This window comes from Salmo salar, chromosome ssa02 (genome assembly GCF_905237065.1).
Source record: "Salmo salar chromosome ssa02, Ssal_v3.1, whole genome shotgun sequence".
NCBI classification, from domain to species: Eukaryota; Metazoa; Chordata; class Actinopteri; order Salmoniformes; family Salmonidae; genus Salmo; species Salmo salar.
In genome coordinates, this window is record NC_059443.1 from 28791005 (window position 1) to 28813527 (window position 22523).

Here is a 22523-nt window from a genome sequence, read left to right on the forward strand (position 1 = left end):
AACTCTGAGAACACTGCAGTACTGCTGTTAGTGATGGAGACTGGTTGTCTGTCTGTCTGTCTGTCTGTCTGTCTGTCTGTCTGTCTGTCTTTTTATGAGGGGGGCAGGGGGACATTTTGTGTGTGTGTCTACCTAAGAGGGAAAGGCAGGGGTAGCCTAGCTAGTATTAGTATATTAGGGAATAGTGTGTAAGTGTACTGTAGTAGTGTACTATAGATGGAGACAATGCTAGGACAGGGAAACTAGTGAGCACAGAACTGTTAGACGCCTTCTCAGCAGGTGATTTCTATAGTCATGGAAATGCACACACACAAGTAAAGGTGTTTTCCATCAGCAAAGAAGATCAAAACACAGGTTCTCACGCCCTTTTGTAACTTTGTATTTCCACCATGTCCCAACCAAGAATAACAGAGAAAAACAGGAGTGGTGGGAGGTCTCAATCATGGTACAATATTACCATAAATCAAACAGTGAAACCCTATTCTAACATGGAACAAACCGTAGAAAATGTGGCCTATCTATCTCTATCTGTCAGACCAACAGACTCTCTGATCACCGCCAAGAGAGGGCTGTCTCCAGCCTCCACACTCCACACTCCAGCCCTGTGGTTCTTTGCAGGCATTGACAAGGCTGTGGAGGGGGAGAGTGCAGCTGGCTGAGGGGGAGAGTGCAGCTGGCTTTGGCCTGGTTGATTAAATGGGCAGTCTGGCTCTCTTTCTGTTCCCCCCTCTCTCTTTCTCTCTGCTCTCTCCTCTCTTTTCCCTCTCTGGGTATGCCTGCCTGCCTGCTGCCCTGCATGTTAAAGCTGGTCCTCTTGGCTCAGTGTCAGAGCAGGGTTCTCTGCTGGGACTCTCTCCACATTCCAACTTACTGCCAACTTCCTTTTCAGCAAAAACATTACAGAAGAGCCTGAAAAGCAGGGACTAATCGATACCTGTCCACAGTGACTCATCATCATGGCTTTATCTCCCTGTCCTTACTTTAATTAGCCTATAGGGGCTTCCTGCCCAGCCCGTGACACACAGACAGGACTTCGGTGTGTGTGTGTGTGTGTGTGTGTGTGTGTGTGTGTGTGTGTGTGTGTGTGTGTGTGTGTGTGTGTGTGTGTGTGTGTGTGTGTGTGTGTGTGTGTGTGTGTGTGTGTGTGTGTGTGTGTGTGTGTGTGTGTGTGTGTGTGCGCGCGTATGCGTGAGTGTGTGTATGTGTGAGTGTGTGTATGTATGTGTGAGTGTGTGTGTGTGTATGTATGTGGCTTTAGAGTGGCCCATGTGGCTTTAGAGTGGCCCAGGCTCTGTGCTGTTGGATTAGACTCAGGACTCAGTGGTGTGTTGTGTTCACTGTTTAGAATGACAGGAGGCTCAACACTGATCCTGTGGGATTGTCTATATTCATCTTTAGCCATGGTTTAGTGCTCTCTGTGTATGAGCTGGGTAGAGAAAGGATGCAGGGAATGTATTATACTAGACATTATTCGTTATCTAGCCTAATGCAGTCACATTGGTGTAGATAATGTGTTTTTGAGAGAAGTAGAATACATTCTGAACACTATTGATGATGATATTTATCTGTCGCCTACATTAGAGTGCATTCAGGTTAATAATACACTGTATTAATATGCCATTCCTTCTCTTGGTCAGCGCCCATGATTTAAATTAGGCCTAGTCCCAAATGGGCCCTGGTCAAAAGTAAGGGAATAGGCTGCCATTTGGGGCAGACACTTAGTGTCACGTTTTCTTCCTACAGTTTCTAGCCAGTTTTTCCAGTGATTGTTTTGCTAATCATCCGTTCTGTGTCTGTCTGGTATATAGATGACCCATGACACGCGCTAACGTCACCAACCCCATTACCACAGTAACATGGTCCTCCATCACGACACCTCTGACCTGTCGTTAGACTCAGAGATGGTGAATCAGCTGCGCATGATAACGAGGGTTAGTGTGTGTGTGCACGTGTGTGCGTGCCTGCGTGCGTGCAACTGCTTGCATGTGTCGGGAAGTGATTGAAATGAGTGGCCAGTGGTCTGTGTAGAGGGAGATGCTAACAATGTCTTTATGAGGCCTGTGTAGTCTAATGTTGATTGAGCCTTTTCCCTGTCTGTGTGTCCTGAGACTATGACTAGCTGAGCTCAGTCCAGACAACACGCACTAACAGAGTTTAGAAGCTGTAATCTTTGACTTTTAGCACTCACTCACGCTATCTCACACACACACACACACACACACACACACACACACACACACACACACATCCTGAAAGTGTTTAATCAGCATGTTCATGTGCTTCTGAGCTGTTTGCTTTGTGCACCTCAAGGACCGTCTCTAATAGCCCCCACGCCTCCTTGTCCCTCCCCCATCATCCTCCTTCCCACCTCCTCCTTCCCCCATCATCCTCCTCCTCACCTTCTCCTTCCCCCATCATCCTCCTCCTCCTTCTCACCTTCTCCTTCCCCCATCATCCTTCTCCTCCCTCCCCCAACCTCTACCTCGTCCCTCCTCCTCCCCATCCTCTCATACCATACCAATCAGTACTATTGGAATTGAAACACATGACATTGCCACTGTCTCCTCTTTGTTTAAGCAAACAAGTATAGACTGCATGCATGTCTTGTATTGTCTTGTCTTGTCCAGGTATCCTACTGCCATCAACAGGCATAATACAGATGGAGTGTTAAGTAAAACAAGCATGTCCCACACACAGGCTTTTCTAGGGCACACACAGCCATCTCATACAGATACACCATCCTGTGAAGAAACCCTGGTGTGTTATTTAAAGGGAATAGGAGAGGAGTGTCTCAATGGGTCTCAATGATTAGCTCTGCATGAAAAGCTTTCACCCTCCCCATACAGACCCCACCCTCCCCCATACAGACCCCACCCTCCCCCATACAGACCCCATCCTCCCCCATACAGACCCCAACCTCCCCATACAGACCCCAACCTCCCCATTCTCATTTGCCAAGATAATCCACCCTCCTGACAGTTGTGGCATAACAAGAAGCTGATTAAACAGCATGATCATTACACAGGTGCACCTTGTGCTGGGGATAATAAAAGGCCACTCTAAAATGTGCAGTTTTGTCACACAACACAATGCCACATATGTCTCAAGTTTTGACGGAATGTGCAATTGGCATGCTGACTGCAGGAATGTCCACCAGAGCTGTTGCCAGAGAATTTAATGTTAGAGAATTTGGAAGTACGTCCAACGACCTCACAAACGCAGACCACGTATAACCACGCCAGCCCAGGACCTTCACATCCGGCTTCTTCACCTGTGGGATCGTCTGAGACCAGCCACCCAGGCAGCTGATGACACTGAGGAGTATTTCTATCTGTAATAAAGCCCTTTTGTGGAGAAAACTCATTCTGATTGGCTGGGGCTGGCTCCCCCATGGCTGCGCCCCTGCTCAGTGTGAAATCTTTATATTAGGGCATAATGAATTCATTTAAATTGACTGATTTCCTCAGATGAACTCTAACTCAGTAAAATCATTGAGATTGTTGCATGTTGCGGTTATATTTTTGTTCAGTATAAATGGGGGGCTGTGCTGTGGGCTGTAGTCTGGGCAGAGGAGAGAGAGAGAAAAGCACTCTGTTATCATAAAAGGGAGGAGGACAGGTGGAGGAGGAAACAGGTGGAGGAAAGAAGGCTTACCCTGCACACTTCCCCCTCCCACCCTGCTGCTGAGGTCCCCTACTGAGGGAACCAGAGCAGGAAGGGAGCAGAGGAAGTCTTGACCTGGGTTGGGTCGGAAAGTGTCAGAGGTCATGTTGATATATTGTCTGATACCCTGCTGGTGCTTTGGTCTGATCACTCCAAGGTCCTGCATTGGCTAGTCCGTTTCAAATCAAATGTTATTTGTCACATGCTTCGTAATCAACAGGTGTAGACTAAGTGAAATGCTTAGTTACAGGCCCTTCAAAGCAGAGAAGAAAACAAATTATAGAAAAATAATAACACAAGGAATAAATACACAGTGAGTAAGGATATCTTGGCTGAATACACAGGGTACCAGTACCAACTAGCTCTCACAGTCTCACGTCAGAATTAGACATTCATCCATGTTTCTCAGATGTCAAATTTCAAAGTCGTTTCAAATATCACATTTCTAAGTGTTTGGTTACTTCTCTGTATCGTTCCAAGGTTAAGTTTAGGCATTAACTCTGAATTCTTAAGTTTAGGCATTAACTCTGAATTCTTAAGGTTAGGCATTAACTCTGAATGGTTAAGGTAAGGGTTAACTTTTGGAACCATAAGCAGATGCTTACACCTATCCGACATACCAACTTGAAGGTAACAGCGATCATTGTTGCCCCTAGTAGCCGGTTTCCATGTCATCTCTCAACGTCCTCAGACATGGATGTACGTCAAATACTGACTTGAATCACGGGTGACCTGCCTGACCAGTACAGAGTGGATGTGTAGGGGTAAGAGGTAAATTATTATTATTATTATTATTTATTTTTTCACCTTTATTTAACCAGGTAGGCAAGTTGAGAACAAGTTCTCATTTACAATTGCGACCTGGCCAAGATAAAGCAAAGCAGTTCGACAAATGAGGTATATGTGTACATATAGGTAGGGATAAAGTGACTAGGCAACAGGATAGATAATACACAGTAGCAGCACCGCGTATGTGATTAGTCAAAAGAGTTATTGCAAAAAGGGTCAATCAGATAGTCCGGGTAGCTATTGGTTAACTATTTAGCAGTCTTATGGCTTGGGGATATAAGCTGTTCAGGGTCCTGCTGGTTCCAGACCCATCGGTACCGCTTGCCGTGCGGTAGCAGAGAGAACAGTCTATGACTTGGGTGGCTGGAGTCTTTGACAGTTTTTAGGGCCTTTCTCTTACACCGCCTAGTATAGTGGTCCTGGAAGGCAGGGAGCTCACTGGGGCCGAATGCACTCCGCCTTGCGGTCAGATGCCAAGCAGTTACCATACCAAGTGGTGATGCAGCCAGTCAAGATGCTCTCAATGGTGCAGCTGTATAACCTTTTGAGGATCTCATAGGGCTTTGTACTGTTCACGCTACTACAGTAGATACAATATAAACAAACGTTATGCGTTATCACGTGATGCTGGCTTCAAATCCCCTCTCAAATTAGATTCCTTTTCAGTTACCTTCTGACAAAAATGCTACCAACAAAGGTAGGTGCCTTTTTAAGCAAATAGGCTGCAGGCAGCTGCCTTTGGATTGGGACACAACAATGCTGTATGCTGTTATACAAGTATATACAAATAACTGCCAAAATAATGGCCTGCCCAGCATTTCATACATGACCCTAAGCATGATAGGATGTTAATTAACTCAGGAACCACACCTGTGTGGAAGCACCTGCTTTCAATATACTTTGTATCCCTCATTTACTCACGTGTTTCCATTATTTTGGCAGTTAACTGTACACACAATGTGTATGTGCGGTTATGTGTGTGTGTGGTGCTGTGCACGGTGTGTGTTGTCCCTCCCTCTCTGTCAAGGTCACTGAGAGGATGTCATAAATCCAGTCTAAAGCACTGACCATTCCAGTCTCAGCTCTGAGCAGCCTGCTGCCTGCAGCCCAACACATACCCACCGCTCCAATGTCATGTACACCAGAAACACTGCTGTTTAGCTCTGTTTACCATGCACGTACACACACCGTGCCAAATCTTTCTCACACACACACACACACACACACACACACACACACACACACACACACACACACACACACACAGCTGGTCTCCGGAGCTATGCAGCCCCGGTCTATTCCTGTAGCAGTGGAAACAGAGTCCAGGCTAAGCTGAACACATACAGTACACACCACAGCAGCTGCCCTGTCACTGATCTCCTATTGGATGGAGTCTAGAGCCCAACAGTTAGCAGCTCCAGCAGGCTTAAAGGTTACATCACACTCAGCTCTTGTCATGACTAATGGCACCGATAAATCACACACACACTGAGTCACTAACGCTCAGCCATGGATTTAGGTTCAACTCCATTTAAGAACCAATGCTACCTCACATATCTATGTCCCTGTAACTCTAACTAAAGTGAAATTAAAACAATTTTATCACCTCGGAATCAGATCAGAGAGAACATTGTATTGTAAAATAATTTTAATTTGATGTTATTGCGGGTGAAGTGAAATGCTTGTGTTTCTAGCTCCGACAGTGCAGTAATATCTAACAGTTTCACAACATATACCCAATACACACAAATCTAAGTAAAGGAATGGAATTAAGAATCTGTAAATATATGGACGAGCAATGTCAGAGCGGCATAGACTAAGATAATGAAGAACTGTAGCTTCTGGTTGCATCACACCCTGTTCAGATCATGAAGAACTGTAGCTTCTGGTTGCATCACATCCTATTCAGATCATGAAGAACTGTAGCTTCTGGGTGCATCACACCCTGTTCAGATCATGAAGTACTGTAGCTTCTGGTTGCATCACACCCTGTTCAGATCATGAAGAACTGTAGCTTCTGGGTGCATCACACCCTGTTCAGATCATGAAGTACTGTAGCTTCTGGTTGCATCACACCCTGTTCAGATCATGAAGAACTGTAGCTTCTGGTTGCATCACACCCTGTTCAGATCATGAAGTACTGTAGCTTCTGGTTGCATCACACCCTGTTCAGATCATGAAGAACTGTAGCTTCTGGGTGCATCACACCCTGTTCAGATCATGAAGTACTGTAGCTTCTGGTTGCATCACACCCTGTTCAGATCATGAAGTACTGTAGCTTCTGGTTGCATCACACCCTGTTCAGATCATGAAGTACTGTAGCTTCTGGGTGCATCACACCCTGTTCAGATCATGAAGTACTGTAGCTTCTGGTTGCATCACACCCTGTTCAGATCATGAAGAACTGTAGCTTCTGGTTGCATCACACCCTATTCAGATCATGAAGTACTGTAGCTTCTGGGTGCATCACACCCTGTTCAGATCATGAAGTACTGTAGCTTCTGGTTGCATCACACCCTGTTCAGATCATGAAGAACTGTAGCTTCTGGTTGCATCACACCCTATTCAGATCATGAAGAACTGTAGCTTCTGGTTACATCACACCCTATTCCCTCTATAGTGCACTACTTTTGACAAGGGCCCATATACTGTAGAGCAAGCACTATATAGGGAATATACTGTACATACTGCACTGCACATACTCTTGCTTGCACATATACTCTCTTTCGCTCACTTTCTTTTTCTTTCTCTCTCTCTTTCTCTCTCACTCACTCTTCTCTCTCTCCGTCCCTCTCTGTGTCTCTCTCATATACACAACCACACACAGTCTATCAGGCACCTGCCGTTCCCCTGGTAATTCTTATACATTAATTGTCTCTAGGAGATAATAAATATAAAGTGCTGATGTCATCATCTCTCTCTCTCTCTCTCTCTCTCTCTCTCTCCGAATACAACAGGTGTAGACCTTACAGTGAAATGCTTACTTATAAGCCCTTAACCAACAATGGAGTTTTAAGAAAAATACCCCCCAGAAATAAATAAAAGTAACAAATAATTCAAGAGCAGCAGGAAAATAGCAATAATGAAGCTATATACAAGGGGTACCGGTACAGAGTCAATGTGTTAGTCGAGAAAGTACATGTTGGAAGAGGTAATATGTACACCGGTTAGTCAAGGTAATTGAGGTAATATGTACATGTTGGTAGAGGTAATATGTACATGTTGGAAGAGGTAATATGTACACCGGTTAGTCAAGGTAATTGAGGTAATATGTACATGTTGGTAGAGGTAATATGTACATGTTGGAAGAGGTAATATGTACACCGGTTAGTCAAGGTAATTGGAGGTAATATGTACATGTAGGTAGAGCTATTAAAGTGACTATGCATAGATAATAACAGAGAGTAGCAGCAGCATAAAAGAGGGAGGGGGCAATGCAAATAGACTGGGTAGCCATTTGATTAGATGTTCAGGAGTCTTATGGCTTGGGGGGTAGAAGCTGTTTAGAAGCCTTTTAGACCTAGACTTGGCGCTCCGGTACCGCTTGCCGTTTGGTGGCAGAGAGAACAGTCTATGACAGTTTTTAGGGCCTGGTATAGAAGTCCTGGATGGCAGGAAGCTTGGCCCGGTGATGTACTGGGCCGTACGCACTACCCTCTGTAGTGCCTTGCGGTCTGAGGCCGAGCAGTTTCCATACCAGGCAGTGATGCAACCCGTCAGGATGCTCTCGATAGTGCAGCTGTAGAACCTTTTTAAGATCTGAGGACCCATGCCAAATATTTTCAGTCTCCTGAGGGGGAATAGGTTTTGTCGTGCCCTATTCACGACTGTCTTGGTGTGCTTGGACCATGTTAGTTTTTGGTGATGTGGACACCAAGGTACTTGAAGTTCTCAACCTGCTCCACTACAGCCCCCTCGATGAGAATGGGGGCATGCTCGGTCCTCCTTTTCCTGTAGTCCACGATCATCTCCTTTGTCTTGATCACATTGAGGGAGAGGTTGTTGTCCTTGCACCACACGGTCAGGTCTCTGACCTCCTCCCTATAGGCTGTCTCATAGTTGTCGGTGATCAGGCCTACCACTGTTGTGTCATTGACAAACTTAATGATGGTGTTGGAGTCATGCGTGGCCATGCAGTCATTAGTGAACAGGGAGTACAGGAGGGGACTGAGCACGCACCCCTGAGGGGCCCCAGTGTTGAGGATAAGCGTAGCGGATGTGTTGTTACCTACCCTTACCACCTGGGAGCGGCCCATCAGGAAGTCAAGGATCCAGTTGCAGAGGGAGGTGTTTAGTCCCTGGGTCCTTAGCTTAGAGATGAGCTTTGAGGGCACTATGGTGTTGAACGCTGAGCTGTAGTCAATGAATAGCATTCTCACATTGGTGTTCCTTTTGTCCAGGTGTGAAAGGGCAGTGTGGAGTGCAATAGAGCTTGCATCATCGGTGGATCTGTATGCACATTGGAGTGGCTCTAGGGTTTCTGGGATAATGGTGTTGATGTGAGCCATGACCAGCCTTTCAAAGCACTTCATGGCTACAGACGTGAGTGCACAGGTCAGTAGTCATTTAGGCAGGTTACCTTCGTGTTCTTGGGTACAGGTACTATGGTGGTCTGCTTGAAACATGTTGGTATTACAGACTCGGACAGGGAGAGGTTGAAAATGTCAGTGAAGACACTTGCCAGTTGGTCAGCGCATGCTCGCAGTATATGTCCTGGTAATCCATCTGGTACTGCGGCCTTGTGAATGTTGACCTGTTTAAAGGTCTTACTCTAGCCCTGCCACATCCGACTAACGTTGAAGCCGGTGTAGTACGATTCGATCTTAGTCCTATATTGACGCTTTGCCTGTTTGATGGTTCGTCGGAGGGCATAGCGGGATTTTTTTTATAAGCTTCCAGGTTAGAGTCCCGCTCCTTGAAAGCGGCAGCTCTACCCTTTAGCTCAGTGCGGATGTTGCCTGTAATCCATGGCCTCTGTTTGGGGTATGTACGTTGTAACGGTTTTGACTTGAGGTTATCATTTATAGGGGTGCCAGGTAAGTTGTGCCTACCAGAGAAAATATTGGTTTCTCCTTTTGGTTTGGGAGGGAATGAGTCCCATCTGGTCCATCAAGTCTACACCAATACAAAGGACTCATGTAAAAGTCAGGATGGAAATACACTTTTCAGAAACCCTTAAAACATTGGAAAGAACTTACAAAACAACTGTATTCTTTTGCGTGGTTGTATTACTAACAAATGATCACACACACACACACATATAACAATATACAATAATGAGCTTTAAACAGCTCTAGTTCCTCCAGAAATGTCCTGTACCTCGGGCCTAAAAAGAGTCCAGCCCGGTAAACAAGTTCAGGGAACTCAAGTGACCTTAGTCACGCAATGGTTGTCCTTTCATACCAGTGTAGCGTAAACCAGTGTCAATCATACAATCAAAATAACAAATATTTTACCACAACTATAAAGCGTATCACATCTTAATAAGTCCTCAACTAACTACATAAATCATCATGGTGTACATCACACCAAAACAAATGAAATACCGTATACAAAAAGGTTGTGGTCTGTCAGACAAGCCAATCCGCCGACAGATCTCCAGCGGAGAAAGGCCACGAAGAACAACGGAGAGGTGTAGTCCACGTACGCAAAGAGTGGATCCGGTCCTGGGTAAACTTGCTATTAGGCTACACAAAGCACACTTTTAAAGCAACACAACAAACGGAAGAGGGAAGCTTCAGAACTGAGGGTTGAACACATCCTCATTCACGTCTCTATCACAACCCCACTTTTGCACAGCTGATGCTGGCTATTTAATTGGGAATTAAAGGGAAATCGCCCTATTGGAAGGAGAAGCACTATTTAATTGAGAATTAAAGGGAAAGCGCCCTATTGGAAGAAGCACTGAGACGGTTCAGAAACATTCACGGCCGTCACAACGTACAGACACTGTGGGGACGACGTCATCGATGCACATATTGATGAAGCCAGTGACTGATGTGGTGTACTCCTCAATTCCATCGGAAGAATCCCGGAACATGTTCCAGTCTGTGATATCAAAACAGTTCTGTAGTTTAGCATCTGCTTCATCTGACCACTTTTTTATATCCCGAGACACTGATGCTTCCTGCTTTAATTTTCTGCTTGTAAACAGGAATCAGGAGGATAGAATTATTGTCAGATTTGCCAAATGGAGGGCGAGGGAGAGCTTTATACGTGTCTCTGTGTGTGAAGACTCTCTTGTTCTTCTCTAATTGTCTGGAGTTAAGGAAGAACTGACAATTTAACAAGGAAACTAACACTGTGGGATTTAAGGGGTCAGATATCTCCAATACATAATTCTTCAAGATTTTGGATTGGACTCTAATTAAATAATAGAATAACAATTTTCTCAAAATTGCATCATATTCCAGCCCAAGACACCTCCTGCAGTGTGTGGGATGGGTGTGTGTGTGTGTACGTGTGTGTACGTGTGTATTTGTGTACGTGTGTGTACGTGTGTGCGTGTATGTGCAAGGTCACCAACATCAAAAACCCACGTGGTAGTAGATTATTTATAAAGGAATGCTCTCTCTCTCTCTCTCCCGCTCTCTCTCTCTCCATCTCTCTCTCGCTTGCTCCCTCTCTCTCTCCCTGTCTCTCTCTCCCTCTCTTTCTCTCTCATTTCAATTCAAAGGGCTTTATTGGCATAGGAAACATATGTTTACATTGCCAAACAAGTTAAATAGATAATAAACAAAGGTAACATAAACAATCAAAATGTACAGTAAACATTACATTCACAAAACAGGAATAGAGACATTTCAAATGTCATATTATGGCTATGTACAGTGTTACAACAATATACATCTCTCTCTCTCTCTCTATATATATATATATATACTGCTCAAAAAAATAAAGGGAACACTTAAACAACACATCCTAGATCTGAATGAAAGAAATAATCTTATTAAATACTTTTTTCTTTACATAGTTGAATGTGCTGACAACAAAATCACACAAAAATAATCAATGGAAATCCAATTTATCAACCCATGGAGGTCTGGATTTGGAGTCGCACTCAAAATCAAAGTGGAAAACCACACTACAGGCTGATCCAACTTTGATGTAATGTCCTTAAAACAAGTCAAAATGAGGCTCAGTAGTGTGTGTGGCCTCCACGTGCCTGTATGACCTCCCTACAACGCCTGGGCATGCTCCTGATGAGGTGGCGGATGGTCTCCTGAGGGATCTCCTCCCAGACCTGGACTAAAGCATCCGCCAACTCCTGGACAGTCTGTGGTGCAACGTGGCGTTGGTGGATGGAGCGAGACATGATGTCCCAGATGTGCTCAATTGGATTCAGGTCTGGGGAACGGGCGGGCCAGTCCATAGCATCAATGCCTTCCTCTTGCAGGAACTGCTGACACACTCCAGCCACATGAGGTCTAGCATTGTCTTGCATTAGGAGGAACCCAGGGCCAACCGCACCAGCATATGGTCTCACAAGGGGTCTGAGGATCTCATCTCGGTACCTAATGGCAGTCAGGCTACCTCTGGCGAGCACATGGAGGGCTGTGCGGCCCCCCCAAAGAAATGCCACCCCACACCATGACTGACCCACCGCCAAACCGGTCATGCTGGAGGATGTTGCAGGCAGCAGAACGTTCTCCACGGCGTCTCCAGACTCTGTCACGTCTGTCACACGTGCTCAGTGTGAACCTGCTTTCATCTGTGAAGAGCACAGGGCGCCAGTGGAGAATTTGCCAATCTTGGTGTTCTCTGGCAAATGCCAAACGTCCTGCACGGTGTTGGGCTGTAAGCACAACCCCCACCTGTGGACGTCGGGCCCTCATACCACCCTCATGGAGTCTGTTTCTGACCGTTTGAGCAGACACATGCACATTTGTGGCCTGCTGGAGGTCATTTTGCAGGGCTCTGGCAGTGCTTCTCCTGCTCTTCCTTGCACAAAGGCAGAGGTAGCGGTCCTGCTGCTGGGTTGTTGCCCACCTACGGCCTCCTCCACGTCTCCTGATGTACTGGCCTGTCTCCTGGTAGCGCCTCCATGCTCTGGACACTACGCTGACAGACACAGCAAACCTTCTTGCCACAGCTCGCATTGATGTGCCATCCTGGATGAGCTGCACTACCTGAGCCACTTGTGTGGGTTGTAGACTCCGTTTCATGCTACCACTAGAGTGAAAGCACCTCCAGCATTCAAAAGTGACCAAAACATCAGCCAGGAAGCATAGGAACTGAGAAGTGGTCTGTGGTCCCCACCTGCAGAACCACTCCTTTATTGGGGGTGTCTTGCTAATTTCCTATAATTTCCACCTGTTGTCTATTCCATTTGCACAACAGCATGTGAAATTTATTGTCAATCAGTGTTGCTTCCTAAGTGGACAGTTTGATTTCACAGAAGTGTGATTGACTTGGAGTTACATTGTGTTGTTTAAGTGTTCCCTTTATTTTTTTGAGCAGTGTATATATGCCTGCTGTCCTGCTCTCTGTTTAACACACACACATTGTGTGTTGATCAGTTTTTACAGGAACAGTAGCCTGGCGTTTTAATGAGGCCACAACCCTCCGGTGTGTGTGTACATGTGTGAGTCCCTTCATCTGTGTTTTCTGTAGCTGTCAGCTGTGCCAGTAACATGTGTTTCTATAACACATCAGATAAAAATAACCATCAATTGAGAGAGAGAGTTCTCCTTTGACTGGACCCACGCATACCCCTGTCTTGCTCAGTCCTGGGTTAACCTTCACAGTGGAAGCAAGTTTGCGCAAGTTGTTGTGTATGCGTGTGTGGGTTTGTGTGTATTTAAGTAGGTGCGTGCGTGTACACATACTGCACACAATGAACTCTGCATGTGAGCAGTTTTCCTTCTCACTTCCTTCCAGCATGAGTAAATAATCAATTATTGAAGCAGGATTTGGTCTGAGGGCGGTAGATAACATGGCATACACAACCACAGAACCAACTGTTGAAATAAAGATAGTCGCTCTGTTTATGGAGAGATTTGTTGAATTATGCAAATTATTAACCCAGGCAGACACAATGGTACAAGTATGCAAGCACTTGTGTGAGTCTGACATGGCACCCTATTCCCTATATAGTACACTACTTTTGACCAGGTCTCCTGTCTAATAGGGAATATGGTGCCATTTTGGACTCAACCTTGTGTTGTGTGAAGGCATAAGTAAATTCATTATTTTAGGCGACAGTTATTGGGAGTTATTGGGAATATCCCCTTTGCTCATTCTGAAACAGTCATCAACCACTAAACATTAACCTTGACTGACAATCCATTGATTTGGTTGTGCTAGACAGTGTAGTTTGACTGGGTGAATTATTCCCTGAGTAGAGTAAATAGATTAATATAGAGAATAGATGGTTGTAATGCAGCTCCGTGACCTCAGAAGGGATCCTATGACAGAGAAGTGCTGTGTTGTCAGTCTGGAGCCATAATAGACACTGTAGTAGTGGGATTCCTCCTATAGTTCCACACTATACAGAGCTTGATGCAGAACAGCACTTGCTTTAAACTATGTGTGTTGTTGTTTGTAAGGAAGAAAGACCAAATGCACCTCTCCATCTCCTCTCAGCATCACATCACATGTCCCACTGCATTAGAGCCTACTCCCAATGCCAGTTTGGTCCATATAGACTAATAGGGTTTAACCATGGATATAGAGCTCCCCCTTCAGGAAATGTAGTGTAAATGCAATCATTCTTAGCCAATCGTGGCAGTATCATGTTGGTGTGTGTTTTGATCCTCATAGGTGTTCTCACTATCTTTCTCTCTCTCTCTCCAGCCTCCACGCTTAAGCCCTGTGGTTCTTTGCAGGCTGTGAGTAGGGCTGTTTGCAGGCTTTGACAATGCTGTGGAGGTGGAGAGTGCAGCTAGCTTTGGCCTGGTTGATTATATGGGCAGTCTAGCTCTATTTTCTATCACTCACTCACACTCTCTCTCTCTTGCTCTCTCTTTCTCCCTCCAGAGGATGTCCTGAGTAAGGATGCAGGGGAATGTGCAATCTGCCTAGAGGAGCTGGTACAGGGGGACACCATTGCTCGCCTGCCCTGTCTCTGCATATACCACAAAGGGTAAGTCCCCCTCTCTCTATCCCTCTCTCTCCCCTTCTTTCTATATACCTCTGTCCTTCTCTCCCCCTCTCTCTCCCCCTCTCTCTATCACAAAATGTTTCTGTACAACCTACGACAAGAGGGATCTCTCCTGTTTTTCTCAACCGGTGTATGTATGCATCATCTATCCTGCTCTCTCTCTCTCTCTCTCTCTCTCTGTCTCCCTCCCCCTCCCTTCTTTTGTTCTGTATACAGTGCATTTACAAAGTATTCAGACCCCTTGACTTTTCCAAATTTTGTTACGTTACAGCCTTATTCTAAAATGTATTAAATTGTTTTTTTCACCCTCATCAATCTACAAACAATACCTGTTAACGACAAAGCATAAACAGGTTTTAGGAAATTGTTGCTTAAATATCACATTTACATAAGAATTCAGACCCTTTACTCAGTACTTTGTTGAAGCACCTTTGGCAGTGATTACAGCCTTGAGACGTCTTAGGTATGATGCTACAAGCTTGGCACACCTGTATTTGGGGAGTTTCTCCTATTCCTCTCTACAGATCCTCTCAAGCTCTATCAGGTTGGATGGGGAGCGTCGCTGCACAGCTATTTTCAGGTCTCTCCAGAAATGTTTGATCGGGTTCAAGTCCGGGCTCTGGCTGGGCCACTCAAGGACATTCAAAAACTTGTCCCGAAGCCACTCCTGCGTTGTCTTGGCTATGTTCTTAGGCTCGTTGTCCTGTTGGAAGTTGAACCTCCGCCCCAGTCTGAGTTCCTGAGTGCTCTGGAGCAGGTTTTCATCCAGGACTTCTCTGTACTTTGCTTCGCTCATCTTTCCCTCGATCCCGACTAGTCTCCCAGTCCCTGCAGCTGAAAAACATCCCCATGGCATGATACTGCCACCACAATGCTTCACCGTAGGGATGGTGCCAGGTTTCCTCCAGATGTGATGCTTGGCATTCAGGCCAAAGAGTTCAATCTTGGTTTCATCAGACCAGAGAGTCTTGTTTCTCATAGGCTGTCATGTGCCTTTTACTGAGGAGTGGCTTCCGTCTGGCCATTCTACCATAATGACCTAATTGGTGGAGTGCAGCACAGATGCTTGTCCTTTTGGAAGTTTCTTCCATCTCCACAGAGGAACTCTGGAGCTCTGCCAGAGTGACCATTGGGTTCTTGGTCACCTCCCTGACCAAGGCCCTTCTCCCCCAATTGCTCAGTTTGGCCGGGCGGTCAGCTCTAGGAAGGAAGAGTCTTGGTGTTTCCAAACTTCTTCCATTTAAGAATGATAGAGGCCACTGTGTTCTTGGGGACCTTCAATGCTGAATAAATGTTTTGGTACACTTCCCCAGATCTGTGCCTCGACAAAATCCTGTCTCGGAGCTCTACGGACAATTCTTTGAACCTCATGGCTTGGTTTTTGCTCTGACATCAACTGTCAACTGTGGGACCTTATATAGGCAGGTGTGTGCCTATCCAAATCATGTCCAATCAATTGAATTTACCACAGGTGGACTCCAATCAAGTTGTAGAAACATCTCAAGGACGATCAATGGAAACAGGATGCACCTGAGCACAATTTTGAGTCTCATAGCAAAGGGTCTGAATACTTATGTAAATGGTATTTATGTTAAAACCTCTCTGTGATAGGGTCTAGTTTCCTGATTTTCCGCCTGACTGACGTGCCCAAAGTACTGCCTGTTACTCAGGCCCAGAAGCCAGGATATGCATATAATTGGTTGCATTGGATAGAAAACACGTTGAAGTTTCTAAAACTGTTAAAATAATGTCTGAGACTATAACAGAATTGATATGGTTGGAAAAAATCTGAAGAAAAACCCAGATGTCTTTTTTTTTTTTTAGGTCCCAGGCTCTTACAATGGAAAGCTATGGGTCCTATGTAATTCCGGCTCCCAGATTGCAATTCCTATGGCTTCCACTAGATGTCAACAGTCTTTATTCAAGGTTTCAGGCTTGTTTCTTGAAAAACAAGCAAGAATTTGGAGTTTTGGTGAAGAGGGCACCGGAACAATATCAGTCTTTCGGCGCGAGCACACCGCTTACTAATTTTACTTTCCTTTTGAACATACTACTTTCCGCATGAAAAATTATAGTTTATTTACATTTTAGGGTACCTGAGGATTTAAATAGAAACATCGTTTAACTTGTTTAGCGGTAACTTTTTGGACTCCTTTGTCTGCATGTTGAACGACTGGATTACTGAAATCGATGGCGCCAACTAAACAGACTTTTTGGGATATAAACAATGATTTTATCTAACACAATGACCATTCATGTTGTAGCTGGGACCCTTGGGATTGCAAACAGAGGAAGATCTTCAAAAGTAAGTGATTTATTTAATCGCTATTTGTGATTTTATGAAGCCTGTGCTGGTTGAAAAATATGTTGATGTGGGGCGCCGTCCTCAGACAATTGCATGGTATGCTTTCGCTGTAAAGCCTATTGTAAATCGGACAACGCAGTTAGATTAACAAGAATGTAAGCTTTTAAATGATATAAGATACTTGTATGTTCATGAATGTTTAATATTACGATTATTTATTTGAATTGCGCACCCTCCAATTTCACCGGATGTTGTCGACTGGTGTCCCGCTAGCGGGACTCCTATCCCTAAAAACCTGTTTCCACTTTGTCATTATGGGTTATTGTGTGTAGATTGATGAAGAAAAAAATAATTTCATCCATTTTAGAATAAGGCTGTAACGTGGAATCGTTTTGGGGGGAAAAAGGGGTCTGAATACTTTCCGAATGCACTGTATGTAGTATGTGCTATGTTCTCCCTGACTGTGTCTGATGTTCTCTCTCTGTCAGCTGTATTGATGAGTGGTTTGAGGTAAACAGATCGTGTCCAGAACATCCCTCAGACTAAAGGGCCTCGCTACTTTTCTCCACAGGTAAATTCTATATTAATATGTATTTTCTCCACAGGTAAATTCCACATTTCCTGAGTGTTGTTGATGTTGATGCATTACTGTGATAAGTCACTTAAATATTCTGTGGGAAACTTAAAAGTTTCCACCGTAGAATTCCCCAAACGGAAATGCAGTACTGTATTGACACAAAACAGGAAAAATATGATTACAGTATTATACCTTTTAGTACAGTCGAGTTCTTTCTTTCTATTGTTCTGTTTCAGCATCACATGTTAGCCCTCAGTATATTCAGATTTCTGATGTTTTTCCTAGCTGCAGGTTTCTTACTCCCTCGATAAGAAGAGTGATCTGCTCCAATAACAACAGTCCTCAATGTGAATCCCCTCCCTTTCCCCGTCGACCAAGGAGACTTCTGGACAGACACACTGTGACTCTGTGGCCAGTACAGAACTTACCCCTGACCCTACCCCTCTACCCCCACCACCTCCAGTACGTCTCAACAGCCCTCAACACACTTCACCCTGACCCTACCCCTCTACCCCCACCACCTCCAGTACCTCTCAACAGCCCTCAACACACCTCACCCTGACCCTACCCCTCTACCCCCACCACCTCCAGTACCTCTCAACAGCCCTCAACCCACCTCACCCTGACCCTACCCCTCTACCCCCACCACCTCCAGTACCTCTCAACAGCCCTCAACACACCTCACCCTGACCCTACCCCTCTACTCCCACCACCTCCAGTACCTCTCAACAGCCCTCAACACACCTCACCCTGACCCTACCCCTCTACCCCCACCACCTCCAGTACCTCTCAACAGCCCTCAACACACCTCACCCTGACCCTACCCCTCTACCCCCATCACCTCCAGTACGTCTCAACAGCCCTCAACACACCTCAACTCAAACCAGTCAAGTACCGCAGTGTGCCAAAACTCATTAAAAGCAATTTTCAGGGAAACTACATTTAATGCTGATCTATCTATTTATCTCCACACACACACACAATCTGCTCCAAGACCAGACAGACACAGACACACAAATACACACTCACAAACACAACCAACCTCTGCTTTGTCCTCAAAGAGACAGACAGACAGACAGACAGACAGACAGACAGACAGACAGACAGACAGACAGACAGACAGACAGACAGACAGACATGCTTATCCGCCAGCCTGATGTTGAGGGGAAGACACAACACCTCTTTTGCACAACTATCCAATCAGGAAAAGCTGTTGCTCTCAACACGCCCTCTCACTCTCTGCTGGATCAATGGAACGGCTGTATATGCCACCCACAGACGTTTTGCATTCCATCCCATTTGCCGTGCCTCAGTGATTCAGCTGCTGTGATTGGCTGAGCTCCAGGGCTACTGTGACTTGGAATTCCCTCCTCCTGTGTTATTGGACAGCAGATTCAGGTCTCCTCCCATCTGTTTGGTCTGAGTGATTGTACACCTGGACATTTCGGGGAGCAAGCTGAGGGGAGAAGGGGCAAGGGGAAGTCAGTCCTCATACCCCTCTCCCACTCTTTCCCCATCCTCACCAACTGTGTCTACCAGTGCCTTCACCTTCAGATCCTAATGGCCTACCAGGGCAAAGTCAGGACAACAGAACAGTGTGATTGGTGGGTGGGGGACAGAGGACAGGAGGTCAGGTATCAGTCTATACTAAATCCTCCCTCCCTAACCCTTCCCCCTGTTTGTTGTTGACTGGATGACGACAGACGGAGAGAGACCCAGCAGAGAGTCAGACTCAGCTGAATGTGAAACTCTTCTTAACTCTAACCTTTACTCCACTGGGACATGACTGGAACTGGAACTGGCCCTGGCTGCTAGCCACACTGAAATTAGAAGTGCCCTGCTATATGCTGTCCTGCTCTCTCTTTCTCACTCTCTCCTTTCCCCTGACTAGCTATCTAACTCACAACCTTCAATGCCTCTGTGGTAGCAACAAGACGTGAACTGGACTGTGCTACCAGAAGCGTGTGGCTCGGCTAGTGGCAACTACAACTCCCAGCAGGCACTTCTCTGGAGTGAGAACGTTAATTAGTTTTTGTAGCAGCAATAGCTGTCTGACTGGGAGATGAGGCCCTCTGTGCTTAGCCTGAATCCGCAGCTGAATTACTGTGTTTCACAATTGTTTTACTGTACATCTTCAGTTTGGCAATTGTAAAGAGGAGCAATTCAGTTGGGATCCAGGCTACAATGTGCTGACCCCAGATCAGATATCCCCCTCCCCCAGGGGCCAGGTGACATTATGTGGTGTATATACTCTAGCCTTCTACAGGGTTCACACACCCATCCTCTTCTCTCTCTCACTCACTCACTTTGACTTTTAATCGTTATTTATCATTATGAGACTTAGCAGTTATTATTATGCAAATTATTTTATTTTAAGTGTGCCGGTTTTGACATAATGGTGTAATTGCATATCTGTGTATGTATGTGTGAGTTATCGTGAAACTAAGTCAGGCCTTAATGCAAGAGAATGACATGAATAACTATGTCTTCTATTCATGTTTGTCCATTTCAGTGCTGTTTCAAATAGCTGCCTGAGCTAGCACACTTTTTACCCAATCATAATCATCTACCAATCAACCTATCACAGTAGAGGTGAGAGGGCGGGGCAGGAGGTAGGCGATTGATGGAGCTCCATGCCAAAGCCAATCAGAATAAGGGGAAGACTGATGTCTTCAAAAAAGTTATCATTAGAATGTTGGATCCCCTGAAACTTTGTCAGCGTGTTTGAAGGTTATACACATTTCTTATCTAATACATTTCAGCTTCCAGCAACCCTGTGTTGTAATATTTAAACAAGGCCTTGATGTTGTTCTCTTTAATGTTTTGAGAGCTTTCCCAGGATGCGCTGCTAATTAGTATACTAGACCTCCATCTTCACCATTGGGTTGCGAATAAGGGCAGAGTAAGAAACTGATAGACAAATTCAATGAATAAGACAAAAGGATTTATTGGCTATGCTTTTCACAATCATTGTGGAGGATTTTCAATCTCCACAGTTTAGAGATTTTAGATTATAGGATATTATTATGACATATCTAGGAATAAGATCAATAGTGTTTATATTGGTTGCCCAATTCAAACTTGTAACGACCAGTCAGACAAATTAACAAAGAGCATTAATAGGGGATCTGGGTATTATGGTATGGATATACTAAATATAGTGTTACCATGGCTACTGGGTCAGTTACACCATATTAACTGTGGTTTCTCCAAAAGAGCCCTCATCATGCCTCTAAAACATGCTGCTAACAATTTATTTTTCAAGAAGTACAGCGAGGCATAAAGCACTTTGGAATTGGGACAATAAAAATACCACACCCAAATGGACTGTTTCCCCATTTGTCATCATGTACTATAGCTAATAAAGTTTCATCTAAATCCAGATGGAAGTTTCTCCTCATTGCACATCAGTGAGGGAGAAACTAGAATGTCTGGTCTGAAACTAGAATGTCTAGTCTAACTGCATGGTTTGTCCCATGGCTACTGTACTGTAAATGTATTGAAATGTTGTCGAATGGCTCACGATTGTGAAGCATACAACTGTATGTGTACAATATGCCCTTATTGTCATAGGTATGTGTGTAGCACGAGGATCCTCCCTAGCTAGCCTACCAGAACAGCCTTATATGAGCTACTGTAGCTAGAATCAGTTTTAAATCACATTTGCCCCCCATTTCAGTTTTGTCAGTCTTTTATTTTGGATATTTGAGTTTCTTTGGGGGGCGAGTGGGGAGGCAGCCTAGCACCTAAACTGATTTCGTTATGTTTTACTGTAGATAATATTGGTTTGGATGTCAGGCCAGTGGTAAAGGAGGGGGGTTAAATGGTAATTTTGTGTAAATGTTTTGGTTTTGCTGCTTATGCTACAGTTGCCAATTTGAGCCCATATCAATCCAATTGGATCGATGTCTATCCAAATCTACCGTGTTGAAAAGCTCCATATGGATGGACTTGTGAGGATGCAGTGTTGAAAACAGTCAACATACATGAATGTGGGATGTGTTAGAGAACACACATGTCATCAGGTAGCTATACTTGATGTTCCGTTCATGATACTATAATATACCATGACAGCGAACATACTGTAGATGATTATTAGTTGGGGATGAGCTTGCTTGAATGAATGTGGAGGTGTAGTAGGGCATTCATGTAATAGTTGAGAGGTGAAGGAAACTATTTTTATTTGGGTAATACCTCCCAAGGTACTTCAGAGACAGGCCAACAGTACATAACTAGAAATGTTATTTTAGAAACTTTTTAGACATACAGTATGTTATAACATTCCATTTATGTAAAAATATGTACAGAATTTGAAATTAAAATAGCAACATTTTTGGAGCACATTCTTTTAATTGTACCAGTGTGACTTACAGTGTGTGTCTTGGTGGATGAGTGTTTCACTTTCAATGCATTATGGCAGAAGCTTTCTCAACAGTCATTGAAAAAGTTGCATTACTGGTCAAAAGTTTTAGAACACCTACTCATTCAAGGCTTTTTCTTTATTTGTACTATTTTCTACATTGTAGAATAATAGTGAAGACATCAAAAATATGAAATAACACATATCATGTAGTAACCCAAAAAGTGTTAAACAAATCAAAATACATTTTATATTTGAGATTCTTCAAATAACCACCTTTTGCCTTGATGACACCTTTTGCCTTGATGACACACTCTTGGCATTCTCTCAGCCAGCTTCACCTGGAATGCTTTTCCAACAGTCTTGAAGGAGATCTCACATATGCTGAGCACTTGTTGGCTGCTTTTCCTTCCTTCTGCGGTCCGACTCATCCAAAACCATCTCAATTTGGGTTGAGGTCGGGGGATTGTGGAGGCCAGATCATCTGATGCAGCACCCCATCACTCTCCTTCTTGGTAAAATAGCCCTTACACAGCCTGTTGGGTCATTGTCCTGTTGAAAGGACAATTCCTGTGGCGGTCCTCATGAGAGCCAGTTTCATCATAGCGCTTGATGGTTTTTGCGACTGCACTTGATGAAACTTTAAAACTTCTTTACATTTTCCGTATTGACTGACCTTCATGTCTTAAAGTAATGATGGACTGTCGTTTCTCTTGCTTATTTGAGC

At 44.6% G+C, this 22523-nt stretch overlaps 1 protein-coding gene across 2 annotated transcripts in view; it reads left to right on the forward strand.

Moving 5' to 3' along the window:
• LOC106579397 (E3 ubiquitin-protein ligase znrf2) overlaps positions 1-21774 on the forward strand; it is a 78651-nt gene extending 56877 nt beyond the window's left edge. The window contains exons 3-5 of one of the 2 annotated variants that reach the window (XM_045701661.1): positions 14431-14536; positions 17348-17430; positions 17728-21774. In XM_045701661.1, the coding sequence (XP_045557617.1) occupies positions 14431-14536; positions 17348-17405 (164 nt within the window). In that variant the 3' untranslated portion in view covers positions 17406-17430; positions 17728-21774. Of the gene's footprint in view, positions 1-14430; positions 14537-17347; positions 17431-17721 lie in introns of both variants that reach the window. The other variant, XM_014159250.2, reaches the window with a different exon arrangement.
• Positions 21775-22523: the final 749 nt, after the last annotated feature.